The following is a 12,045-nucleotide window of genomic DNA, read 5'->3' on the forward strand; positions in this document are numbered from 1 at the left end:
ACATGTAATCAATATAAAGTTATTAATGAGATATTTGACAGTTGTGGGTACTGACTCTTCAAAATCTGGTGTATATTTTACACTTACTACACACCTCCAATCGGACTAGCCATACTTCAAGTGCTTAAGAGCCACATGTGGGTTGGCTGTTGCGTTGGACAGCAGGGCTAGCATCCGTCTGCCGTTTCACAGTATTGAGAAGGTCCTCCTACAGCGTATGTGTATTTTCGTTGTTACAAGAGAAAAAGGAAACCAAACGCTACATGTTACTTGAGTACTGCGGTGTTTCCCCAAGTTTAGGACACTAGGATCAAGCGCTGCCCTGTGGAAAAATAGATTCGGTGATGAAATAAGTTAGGAAGGTTCTATTCTAGTACCCCCTTTTGGAGATTTACATGGTGTGCTAACATAGCACAGACTCTGAGAAAACTCTCTTGGGTAAAGGAGCCTATTGGAAGTTGGCTTCTGTGTCTGTAAGGTTCCACCTCCTGAGTGTGACTGTTACCCAGCTACCACTATAACAACATGGTTAGTCTGGCATGGTACATTTATCGTATGCTTATAATATTTTTTTTCCTCCCGAGGTGTTCTAACACCCCTTGCCTCCCCCGCGCTTACCCCGCCAGGCCCATGAAAGATACCAGAACAATGGTTCTGTCCCTGAGTATTTATCCCTATTTATCTTGCCCTCACAAAAATCTGAGGTCATTCTTTACTACACTTTTGGGGACAAGAATTCTGGAAATTGCCACAAGTGTCTCTGCGTAAGGAAAACTGTGTCTTCCCTTCCTCCAGCCTTTTCAGAGCCTATCTCTACTTATTCTTTGTATTCAGAATCACCCGAGAGACAAGATATGTCTTCTTGATCTAGAACCACCTACTAAATTGAAACCGGCAGATGGCTGTAATGTCTTGTATGTGGACACAGATTTTCAGAAAGTACCCAAATACACACCTTCCTCTCATTCTTTCAGAAATGATGAGCACTCTACAAAGATGAGGGGAGAAACATCTGAATGTGTATCTGTGTAAACACGGAATACAGTTTCATAAGTAGAGTAATACCGTTCCTGCTAATGCTTTTTAAAAAAATATTTTGTGTGTGGTGTTAATTTACATGCTTTAATGTGTACTGTTATTGTAAAGTGTGTAAAGTAGTTGTGATAGCAATCAGTTTGAAGAAGATATACACTATACTTGACAACTGTCAGTCTTTAGCAAATGATCTTTTTGCCTTTGTTTTAGTGGGACCTCTGACGCTGCCCCCGTAAGTTTTGTTTTACGATCTGTACTTAAGTGGCAATTACCAGTTAAATAACTTCTATCGCTGAATTTGGTCCAAGTTGACTGTAGTAATGCTTATATGTGGATGTATTTAAATAAGATTGATTTAAATGATCTGTTTTGTCTCTGTTTTTTAGCACTTTAGTATTTCAATATTAGAGATGTCTTCTGAAGACTCTAGTAGCAGTAGAATCCCTTCGCTCTTGAAAACGCAAATTATACCATGAGTTTCATATAGGCTTTCCAGAAGTAGGAGTGGAACATTCTAAGTGCAAAAGTTTGGCTTTAGAATCTGTCTGATTAGGAGGGGCAGCCCATTCCCTAGAAAGGTAACAGCCTTCCCAACTTTGAACATCTCGGGGAGCTCTACTTGGAAAAGAAGTCTGAATTTTAATCTCATGGATTTAATGGCGCTAAATTAACACAAATTTTTAAAATGGATTTTGTAGAATCCAACTATTAGGGGAAATCATTTAGCAAAGCCATATACTGGGGAATAGCCAAACACCACGTGCTAGTTTTGGAATGTGCATTTCCCAAGTGAATAGAATTTACTTCACCAAAAAGATTTTTTTGCACAATTCACAATACTTACAGAAATATGATTGTATCACTGGAGAAAAAAAAAAGCTCACCTCTCTAATGATACATTTCACATTCACTAGTAAACTAGTGTAATTCCTTAATTATTTGGGGGGGATGCAAAAAAATAATCTGTCCATAGAATATAACTGCTTATTCCTAACTGTATTTAGAAATGAATATATACTATTATTTAAAGTACTATTGAATTTTGAAGAACTGCTCAATAAATTCGTATTATTAATAAAATTGTACTCTTTACACTTGCCTCAGCACAAATGCAGTTAAAAACATAAATTTATTTTAAAATACACCAAATAATACAGATTAGTTATCATGACTTTAAAATTCTAATTTCCAATAGCATTAAATCCCACACCAGTTATGTGTTGTATATAACTAAAATGTTGAAAGTCTTGCACACAAAATGAGAGGCTTCTTCAAAAATGCCTTTTTTGCCAAAAACAGGTTCTACGACCTATTGCTAATTATTATATTTCTTTAGGGGTACTCTGAAGCGCTTTCAAAGACGTATCTGTAGCAGTTAGATCTAAATTTAGAGCAGAACATTCTGTCAGATACTTGGCCATATCACAAAATGTTGTAGTACTGTACTTTATAATAAAACCAAATTCTCAAGTATTCTGATATATTACATATTATTATACCCAAAAACCACTTTCTAGCTGTCTATTATTGTGTATATAATATTTTAAGAAAATAATGGGTATTTCAGTCCAAGCAAGAAAGTATAATGCAATACGTGACATTCAGTTGATCTTTAGTCAAAATCCATTTAGGTACTTGACAGGGAAACTAGCAATCATAAGCTTGAATGTATACATTATTCTCAAGAACAAAATGGCAAACGATAATACATAAAGACATAGTCACTGGGGCAAGTTAGCTGGTGTGCAGATTGAAAAGGATCAACTTGCCAATGCTCATCAGATTTTTTGTTAGTGATTGTTCCTGGAAGGGCAAGTGCTACAGTCAGTTGATGTTGCCTCCCCTTAGGTGGGGGACTTGCTCACAGTGCATGGTATAGTGAAATCTCTTTGGAAGCAGGGTTGAGTCAGAAGCTTAGAGATGCACCTCACTGTCTTTAAAACTGCTGTTACAATGTTCTGAACACTGTGATCTTTCCAAATGTGTTTTCTATATTTGTTTTGTACTGTAGAAAATAATACGCCATAAACTGGACTCTGTAGTGTTTCAAGCAACGTTATTTATTGGCTTATTGCCCCCCACATATTTATGTAGTTTACTTAATAATATAAAACCTGTGATAATCCTTTGCCTTAAAAATAAAATCTAATGCTAAATATTGAGTGTGTTCTAATAATTTTAAGCTACAAATTAATTTTTCCTTTAACACTTAAGACAGTGTCAAATAAAATATTACACGAATACTCTGTGGAGTGTTGCTGCCTATTCTGTTCTTGTGACAGTGTGTGTATCTTGATCCAGGACATGATGACCTGCTAGGTTCTATAAATAGATATTAGTAATCCTTTTAGAGAATGGGCCTGGCACTTAGCTGTGAGCTGAATACCTCCCCTTAACTCTTATAAATAGATTTTCCCATGCCACAGAAGAATGAAGAAAAACAGCCCTTCATGTGCTCTCTCTCTACAATTTTTGTCTTGATTCCTACTGAATCTTCACATTTTATTTGTGTTGCCATCATATTCCTAAATAGAAAAATGTAAGAGATGCCTGAAGATGGATGAAATCACCTAATTTCAGCAGGGAAAGGTGTCTTGCAATTATTCAAGTCTAGTTTCTTATGGAACAGTTAGAACCCGAGTTGTAGAGAGGTTTAGTGACTGCTCAAGCTCTGAGCGACAACGGTGGGCTGACCCCATCCTGATGTCCAGAAGATTGTCACAGTTCCAAAAAGTGAAAAGGAACTGTGTTAGTCTTGGGGCTGGCACACAGCAGCAAGTAGAGGGAGATACGGCGTGGGCTAGAAAACCGTTTCCTTATTAGGTCCTGGTCTTCGCCTGGCTGATTTAATCAGTTACAGAGGAATATATATATATATATATATATTTTTTTTTTTTTTTACTTATTTATTTTTATTTTTGGCTGTGTTGGGTCTTCGTTTCTGTGCGAGGGCTTTCTCTAGTTGCGGCGAGCGGGGGCCACTCTTCATCGCGGTGCGCGGGCCGCTCACTATCGTGGCCTCTCTTGTTGCAGAGCACAGGCTCCAGACGCGCAGGCTCAGTAGTTGTGGCTCACGGGCTTAGTTGCTCTGCAGCATGTGGGATCTTCCCAGACCAGGGCTCGAACCCGTGTCCCCTGCATTGGCAGGCAGATTCTCAACCACTGCGCCACCAGGGAAGCCCCGAGGAATATACTTTGAAGGCAGTTTTTCCGGGAAAGAGAGCGTTAGCTGTTAGGGATTATCACTGATGCTCTTTCACCTTGGAAGCAATGCTTCAGACTTGGCCCAGTGAAAAGGTACATCCTGGGTGCTTGTACTTTGAAAAGCATCTGTGTGGTCTGCTTATTTTTAAGTGACCGGAAACGCTGGTTCTTTGCGGAATTAGGAGTTATTTAGGTCCAGAAAATAGAGACTGGGCTGGAAAGGCATCCTGACCCCGATTCCGGGCCCCATGGGCTGCGGGTTTTCGAAGGGATGTGACGGTTTCCCACGCGAGCGCCGACCAAAGGGCTCTAGGACCCAGCGGCTGCGTGCGGGGCCGGCGGGGCCCGCCGCTTCCTGTGGGGCTCGGCGCGGGCTATAGCTGGGCGCAGGTTCGTGGCCTGCCCACGGTTCGTCAACGCAGAGACGCGGCGGGCACTGAGGCGCGCGGGCGGCGCACGGTGCGCGTGGGCGTGTCCCGACCCGGCCGCGCGCCCCGCCCCAGCCCCGCGGGTTTGCTCGACCCCAGGCCCAGCTCCAGGGCCCGGGTCTCGCGCCCTTGGCGGGCAACGCAAAGCGCGGGAGCAGTTGGGGCCGGGCATGCCGGGAGCCCCCGGGGCAGCCGCCGCCGCCACCGCTACCGCCACCGCCACCGCGTCTGTCGCCGGTGCGCGCCGCTGACGCGCGGAGATGAAATTCCCGGGCTCGGTGCTGGCGTCCGTGTTCCTGTTCGTGGCCGAGACGACGGCGGCGCTGTACCTGAGCAGCACCTACCGCTCGGGCGGGGACGGCATGTGGCAGGCGCTGACGCTGCTCTTCTCACTGCTGCCCTGCGCCCTTGTGCAGCTCACGCTCCTCTTCGTGCACCGCGACTTCAGCCGTGACCGGCCGCTCGTGCTGCTGCTGCACCTGCTACAGCTCGGGCCACTCTTCAGGTGCGTGCGGGACCCCCGGCGGCGGGGTCGGGCCTCCCGGGGGAGGGGACAGGTGGCCGGAGTCGCGGACCGGGCCCACGCCGGCCCCTCGGCTCCTGAGCTCCACCGTTGCTGTCACAGGAATGCGACAGGAACCTGGGGGAGTGGGAATCGAGCCGGCGCGTACCGCCTTCCTGTTAGGGGCGAGCGTAGGAAATTGCTGATAGTCAACTGAATTTGACGAACAGAAAGGTCAGTTTTATACACTTCGACCTCATAAAAGACATGCTTTCCCTGAGATCAGGTGAGATCTGGCAGGATGAGTTTGTGTCGTGACGGGCCCTTAGGAAGTGGGTTCTAAATGGCCGTTAGAGTAGAAGTGTATACAGCTGATTGAATTTAAATTGATCAAACACGTGGAGTGTGCCAGGCACTGTTCTGCACTTTTTACAAATATTAACTTACGTAATTCTCATACATGACATACATGACTCTAGAAGTCCACGCATCTTTCTTTTCTCTCGGATGTGTAACATACGGGGTTGTAGAAATGTCTTCGGGCCCCTGCCTAACTTCTAAACGCAGTCAATGAAGTTGGAACACAAGTGCCATGAAGACCCCAACACTTGCTGGGCGTTGAGAAAAACTGTTAGTGACATTTCTGGAAATTAAACTGTATTAACACAAAGCAAGTAGAAAAAGAAATCCTTGGTAATGAAGTAGAGTTTGGCTTATCTAAGGACCATGAAGAGAGTTTTAAATGTGTTGTTTTGATATCTTTCATCTCTGTAGGAAAAGCAAAACAAAGGGTTTCCATCTGGATTAGAAACAAATTTATAATACTGAACTTTAGATGTAGGTGGTAGAAGAATTGAAGAGGTGGAAAGGCCAGAGACGCAAGAGTAGTAATTTCTGGATGATGGAGTTATGGGTGATTTTCATTTTCTCCTGAAAAATATAGAAAAGTGCATCATTTACTCTTTTATTATACTTTTCTACATGTTTCAGTTTTTACAGTAAAAATATTTTAACTTTATTAAAGAAAGAAAGTTTGGTGCTTTGGAGAGAGAACTTCTCAACTATAAATAAAGTTTCAACACCATAAAGAGACCTATTTCTAGAAAATTCTGAATGGGTCAATGTCTTTTTGGGGGAAAAGCAAAATAAAACATAAAAAACAAAGGAATAAACAACGCTTCCGTTAACAAGGGCGCTTTCATTCTAATGCAGCTGATTTCTTTCTAGAAGATATTGGACCCACGCTGAGATACGCAAACTGTGGTCCCAAGCCTCTTAGCTTCCAGATGCAAAGAAAAGCAACTTGATGTTGTGTATTAGTGTGACTTAATATCTTATTGCAAGTTCTTCCTGCTGACTGTTTGCTTCTATTCTAACTCTAAGACATCAGCTTCACATAAAGATCAAAATTATTTCCCCCAAACAAAGGAGAGTCTCTCTTCCCTTCTTATCGATTGAACTTAGTAATATTTTAAAACTGTTTTGGGATAATTTAGCTCTGTTTAATTTGGGGTGGGTACTAACTAACCAAACTCATGTTCTTTTTAGGTGAGATGATGTTTTTGAGTTCACTCAGTTCAGCTGCATTACATTACACTGTAATAATTATGGGCTAAAGACCGCAAACTAGGCCCCGCTCCTTCTTTAGGGAGGCATTGGGAGAGCACCATATTTCATTTATATCAGTCTTATATTTAAAACTGTAGTTGCAGTTTGAAGGGTTGTTTCCTCATTAAACCTAGGTTGGAACAATACAAACATTGAATAATGTCTTGAATTTATTTTTTTCTATTTTAAGGACAATCTTACTGTGAATGATAATAGATATTCTGGAAAACCAGAGTGGGGAAAAGCACCTCTTAACAACAGCAAAATTTGTTTATCATTCTTTTACAGTTATGTTAACTTTTTAAATTAACTGGGAGAAGGAGTAAATATAAATGAGTTACAGGTTCTAGGAATTTTCCCCCATTCTTCTTCACTGGTATAATGAGGAAAAATGGTACATAAAAATCTGGCTTTATAAAGTAAAAGCTAAGAAGTTCTAGTAATTTTTTTATTCAAGTATAGTTGATATACAATATTATATAAGTTACAGGTGGACAATATATAGTGATTCACAATTTTAAAGGTTATACTCCAATTATAGTTATAAAATATAGGCTATATTGCCCATGTTGTACAATATATCCTTATAGCTTATTTTATACCTAATAGTTTGTACCCCTTAATCTCCTACCCCTATATTGGCCCTCCCCCTTCCCTCTCCCCACTGGCAACCACTAGTTTGTTCTCTATATCTGTGAGTCTAGTATTTTTTATAGAACATTGCAAGATGATTCACCGTTGTACTTCTCTCTTTAGTAAACTTTCAAAAGACTTTAAAATAATAATGGCCTAAATTTGAAGAGTTTTCTTGTTGTTGTTTGCAAAGTGCTTTTACATACAGTATTTAATTCCATCCACTGTAAAACCTTGTGAGCTAACTGTCATTATCTTTTTTTTACAGTTGAGAATTGAGGCTCAGTGAGATTATGCAAGTGGCTTTTCTTTCTTTTTAACCAGTTTGGTTCTTGTGTAGCTTCTCAGAGCATGTGTGTCATAGGAAGATAACGTGGCGTATAGGAAATCATAATCAGTATTTCTTTTGAAAACGTGTTTTTATTAACTACCTTAGAGGGTCTCTGGTACCACAGATTATTTGTGCTGACACCAACATGCATGGTTTCAGCTAAGGAATAAACTCTTTCCACTATGGCGCTTGAAAATGGGATAAAGTGGAAAAAAAAATAGATCAACCTGCTGATTACCTACGTTAGGAATCAGCAAACTATGTCCCACAGGTGAAATCCCCCTATGGCCTGTTTTTGTAAATAAAGTTTTATTGGCACACAGCCATGCTCGTTCGTTTCTGTGTAGTCTGTGGCTGCCTTTGCACTACAGTGGCAGAGTTGAGTAGTTGCGATAGAGACCAGGGCCTGCAAAGCCTAAAATATTTACTCTTTGTAAATACAGAAAATGTTCGCCAAACCTTGGTCTACACAATACTGAAAAACTACCTTGAACGATTTTGATGAAAATACTTAATTTATGGCTACATTTAGACAACTTCTCAAGTAAAACAAAACAAAACAAAACTCATTTGGAGTAATTGTATGAGTCTTGCAGAATTCCAAGAAGAATAGTAGAGTGTGTTTCTTATCAGCTTTCTTAACCAGTAGTGGCAAATAGCAGAAGCCTTAGGGCCTTTCACAAATTTATTAAACACCTACTACATGTGAAACTCTGTGCTAAGATTTTTATTAGTTGGGAAGAACAGTGGATTGCAAGGGGGTACACCTGGGTTTCAGGGCCACCTCTGTGATTAGCTCCTTCTGGGACCTTCTTTCATTTCCATTGGTAGACTGCAAATGCTTTCCATTAAACACAGCCCCTCCTCAGCATCCAGAGAATTGCTTTTTCTTCTGAACCTTCATTTTATTCATTCAGCTCTTAACACGTGCTGGTGTTTCACTTGTTTGTTTGTTTTAGTCTTTAAAAATTCTGAGCTTGGGCTTCCCTGGTGGTGCAGTGGTTGAGCGTACGCCTGCCGATGCAGGGGACACGGGTTCGTGCCCCAGTCCGGGAAGATCCCACATGCCGCGGAGCGGCTGGGCCCGTGAGCCATGGCCGCTGAGCCTGCGCGTCCGTAGCCTGTGCTCCGCAACGGGAGAGGCCACAACAGTGAGAGGCCCGCGTACCGCAAAAAAAAAAAAAGTTCTGAGCTTGATTTTATTATTCAAGTAAAATATATTTGTTGTTGAAACAACAGAAGGGCAGAAAACAGATAAGCACAACTAAAAAAATTTTAAAGTTCTAATCCAGCTAACTAAAGAAAACAATTCTTAATGTTTTGTTGTATATCCTTACTAATATTTTTACAGTGGTAAGCTGGTAAACCGTAAACTGTCTGGGGGTGGCAGGGCGGGGGTGGAAGCCCTGATTTGCAGTATTTGCTGATTTCTGTGATTTAAGTATTTCCATTATGGCCTATTTCAAGTTATGAAGTTGTTTAAGAACTGGCTCACAAAATTCCTAACTATTGGGCTTCCCTGGTGGGATAGTGGTTAAGAATCTGCCTGCCAGTGCAGGGGACGTGGGTTCAATCCCTGGTCTGGGAAGATCCCACATGCTGCAGAGCAACTAAGCCCATGTGCCACAACTACTGAGCCTGTGCTCTAGAGCCTGCGAGCCACAACTACTGAGCTTGTGTGCTCTAGGGCCTGCGTACCACAACTACTGAGCCTATATGCTGCAACTACTAAAGCCCGTGTGCCTAGAGCCCATGCTCTGCAACAAGAGAAGCCACCACAATGATAAGCCCGTGCACCACAACGAAGAGTAGCCCCTGCTCGCTGCAACTAGAGAAAGCCCGTGTGCAGCAACACAGACCCAATGCAGCCAAAGAAAAAAAAAAATTCCGAACTACTTAATTGTCTCATGAGTCAGTATGAGCCAGCTCAGGCACTTCACTATTTATGTGTATAGGTGTGTACGTGTGTGTGATTTGTGTGTATGTATATATATGTAATTTTCTTTTTATTAAAAATGGAATTTTCTATATATATTCCATTGTAATTTACTCCTTTTGCTTACCAAATATAGGAAACATTTTTATATACCAGTATATGTATGTGTATACTATCAATTTTAAGGACTGGATAACATTTCATTGAATACATATATTAGGATTTATTTAATCATTGTTTTATTTGAGGACCTTTAGAGTATTTCCAGAATTTTGCTATTACAAATAATGGTATGATTCACATTTTTGCAGTAGGCTTTCTTTCTAAGTGAGGAAATACATGAGAAATATCTTATAAACTGAAAGTGCTATATGAATATTAGTTGTATTAATTATTTATTATCCTTATTATGTATAGGCCCCATATTCTTGCTTAGATTGTGAGCACCTCTGAATGAGGCGGGTATCCAGCTATCTTTGCATTCCCCACAGCACTTAGCAGAGTGCATCTGCACTCATCACATATTTGAGAATAAAGAAGATGGTCAGTTTATTCTGTCTTCTAGTCCTTGTTGTGGTCAGTGGTCCAACAGTGTAAAGTTGCTAGGCCTCAAGCAGTCCTCAGTCATAGATTTGAGTTTTTCCTCAGAACAAATTCAGTTGGATCAGCTGGACTTGAACTCAAAACCTTGAACTTCATTGTTTTCAGCTGAACAAGCTGGTCCACACTGTTTTACATGTTTTCATGTAATAAAGTGTCCATGACTCCAGTGGACAAAATGTAGCAGACAATTGCCTGTCGCTCTCCCTCCCCTTCCCCCCATACTACTACGTACCTCTTTTTCTCTCAGGAACAAACGAACAAGGATAATAATCACAAAATATATCCACTTTGTATTTACTAAAGAAGTTCCTGCATTTCGTTTCTTACATCAGGTTTTATTCTTTCGAATTATGCATGTATTCTTGTTGCCCTGGTTGCCTCGAGGTGAGAGTACAAAGTTAACAATACTCAATAAAATAAACGAAGCCATAAAATCTTCTGGCAGCATTATAAGGTTGTTATAAAAATGCACGTTTGGGGAAAAAAATGTCCTTTAACAATTTTTAAACCTAAGGCCATGAACGTTTTTCTTATTCCTAGGAAAAAAATACTTTTCCCCAACATTTTGTTATGAAAATTTACAGAAGACAACTTGAAAGAATTGTACGGTGAACACCCAAGTACTTGTCACCTAGATTCTACAGTTAATGTTTTATTTCACACATCTGTCCATTCCTATATCAATCCCTCAATCCATTTGTGAGTGTGTGTGTATAAATCATATACGTCAGTACTCTTCCTCTCTTTGATACCCATATCATTACGTAAAGAGGGAAATCCAATTTTAAAAGCCAGGTACTCTATCAGTCTAGAAAGGTGACTGCTTAAGGCTCCATCCCTAGGGCAGGCTTGAAACTCCATAGGTAAGACAGAGCTGGCAGGCTTCCAGGCATGTCCCGTAAAAGCTTAAGAGAGCAGAGATGGTAATGTGGTCTTCCAGGGGAATTCTAGATGGGAAACTACTGGGGGATCTTCCAACCATAGCTGCTGGGTTTTTTTAATATATATACATTTATTTATTTTATTTTATTTATTTTTGGCCGCGTTGGGTCTTCGTTGCTGCCCGCGGGCTTTTCTCTAGTTGCAGCGAGCGGTGGCATCTCTTGTTGTGGAGCATGGGCTCTAGGTGCACGGGCTCAGCAGTTGTGGCTCAAGGGCTCTAGAGCGCAGGCTCAGTAGTTGTGGCGCACAGGTTTAGTTGCTCCGTGGCATGTGGGATCTTCCCGGGCCAGGGCTTGAACCCGTGTCCCCTGCATTGGCAGGCGGATTCTTAACCACTGCGCCACCAGGGAAGTCCCGTAGCTGCTGTTTTAACTGAGGTGATTTGGGACATCTATTGGATGTGAAAAAAATATATGTGCATATATATATATATATATATATATACACAAATATATGTGTGTGTGTATATACATGCATACACACATACCCATATACTGTATTATCTCCATAGTAGTGCAGCAAAGTAGGTTTTATCTCTGCTTTGTAATTGAGGGAAAGGGCTTGGGTTAAATGACCTGTTCAGGGCTGCACAGCTAATATGTGTCAGGAAGGGAAATGGAATGTTTTTCTGTGGCTCTGGAGCCTGAACCACTTCCCATTCCATTCTCTACTTGGTTTCCTTGCCTCAGTGGCCTTCGGTGTCACCTCTGAATTTGGTTCACACTCAGGCCAGTTGGCCTGGTGGCGGGCCTCAAGAGGACTGCATGCTCAGAACTGGTCCTTAGAGAGGATGATTTTAGAGGAGAGGCTACAGTTCAGAGTA

At 41.4% G+C, this 12,045-nt stretch overlaps 1 protein-coding gene across 1 annotated transcript in view; it reads left to right on the forward strand.

Moving 5' to 3' along the window:
- Positions 1 to 4,927: 4,927 nt before the first annotated feature.
- XK (X-linked Kx blood group) overlaps positions 4,928 to 12,045 on the forward strand; it is a 51,819-nt gene continuing 44,701 nt past the window's right edge. The window contains exon 1 of the mRNA XM_029240906.1: positions 4,928 to 5,172. Coding sequence (XP_029096739.1) covers positions 4,928 to 5,172 — 245 coding nt within the window. The remainder of the gene's footprint in view (positions 5,173 to 12,045) is intronic.

The sequence above is a fragment of the Monodon monoceros genome, unplaced genomic scaffold, assembly GCF_005190385.1.
Source record: "Monodon monoceros isolate NGI ecotype Baffin Bay Population unplaced genomic scaffold, NGI_Narwhal_1 Super_Scaffold_22, whole genome shotgun sequence".
Classification (NCBI taxonomy): Eukaryota; Metazoa; Chordata; class Mammalia; order Artiodactyla; family Monodontidae; genus Monodon; species Monodon monoceros.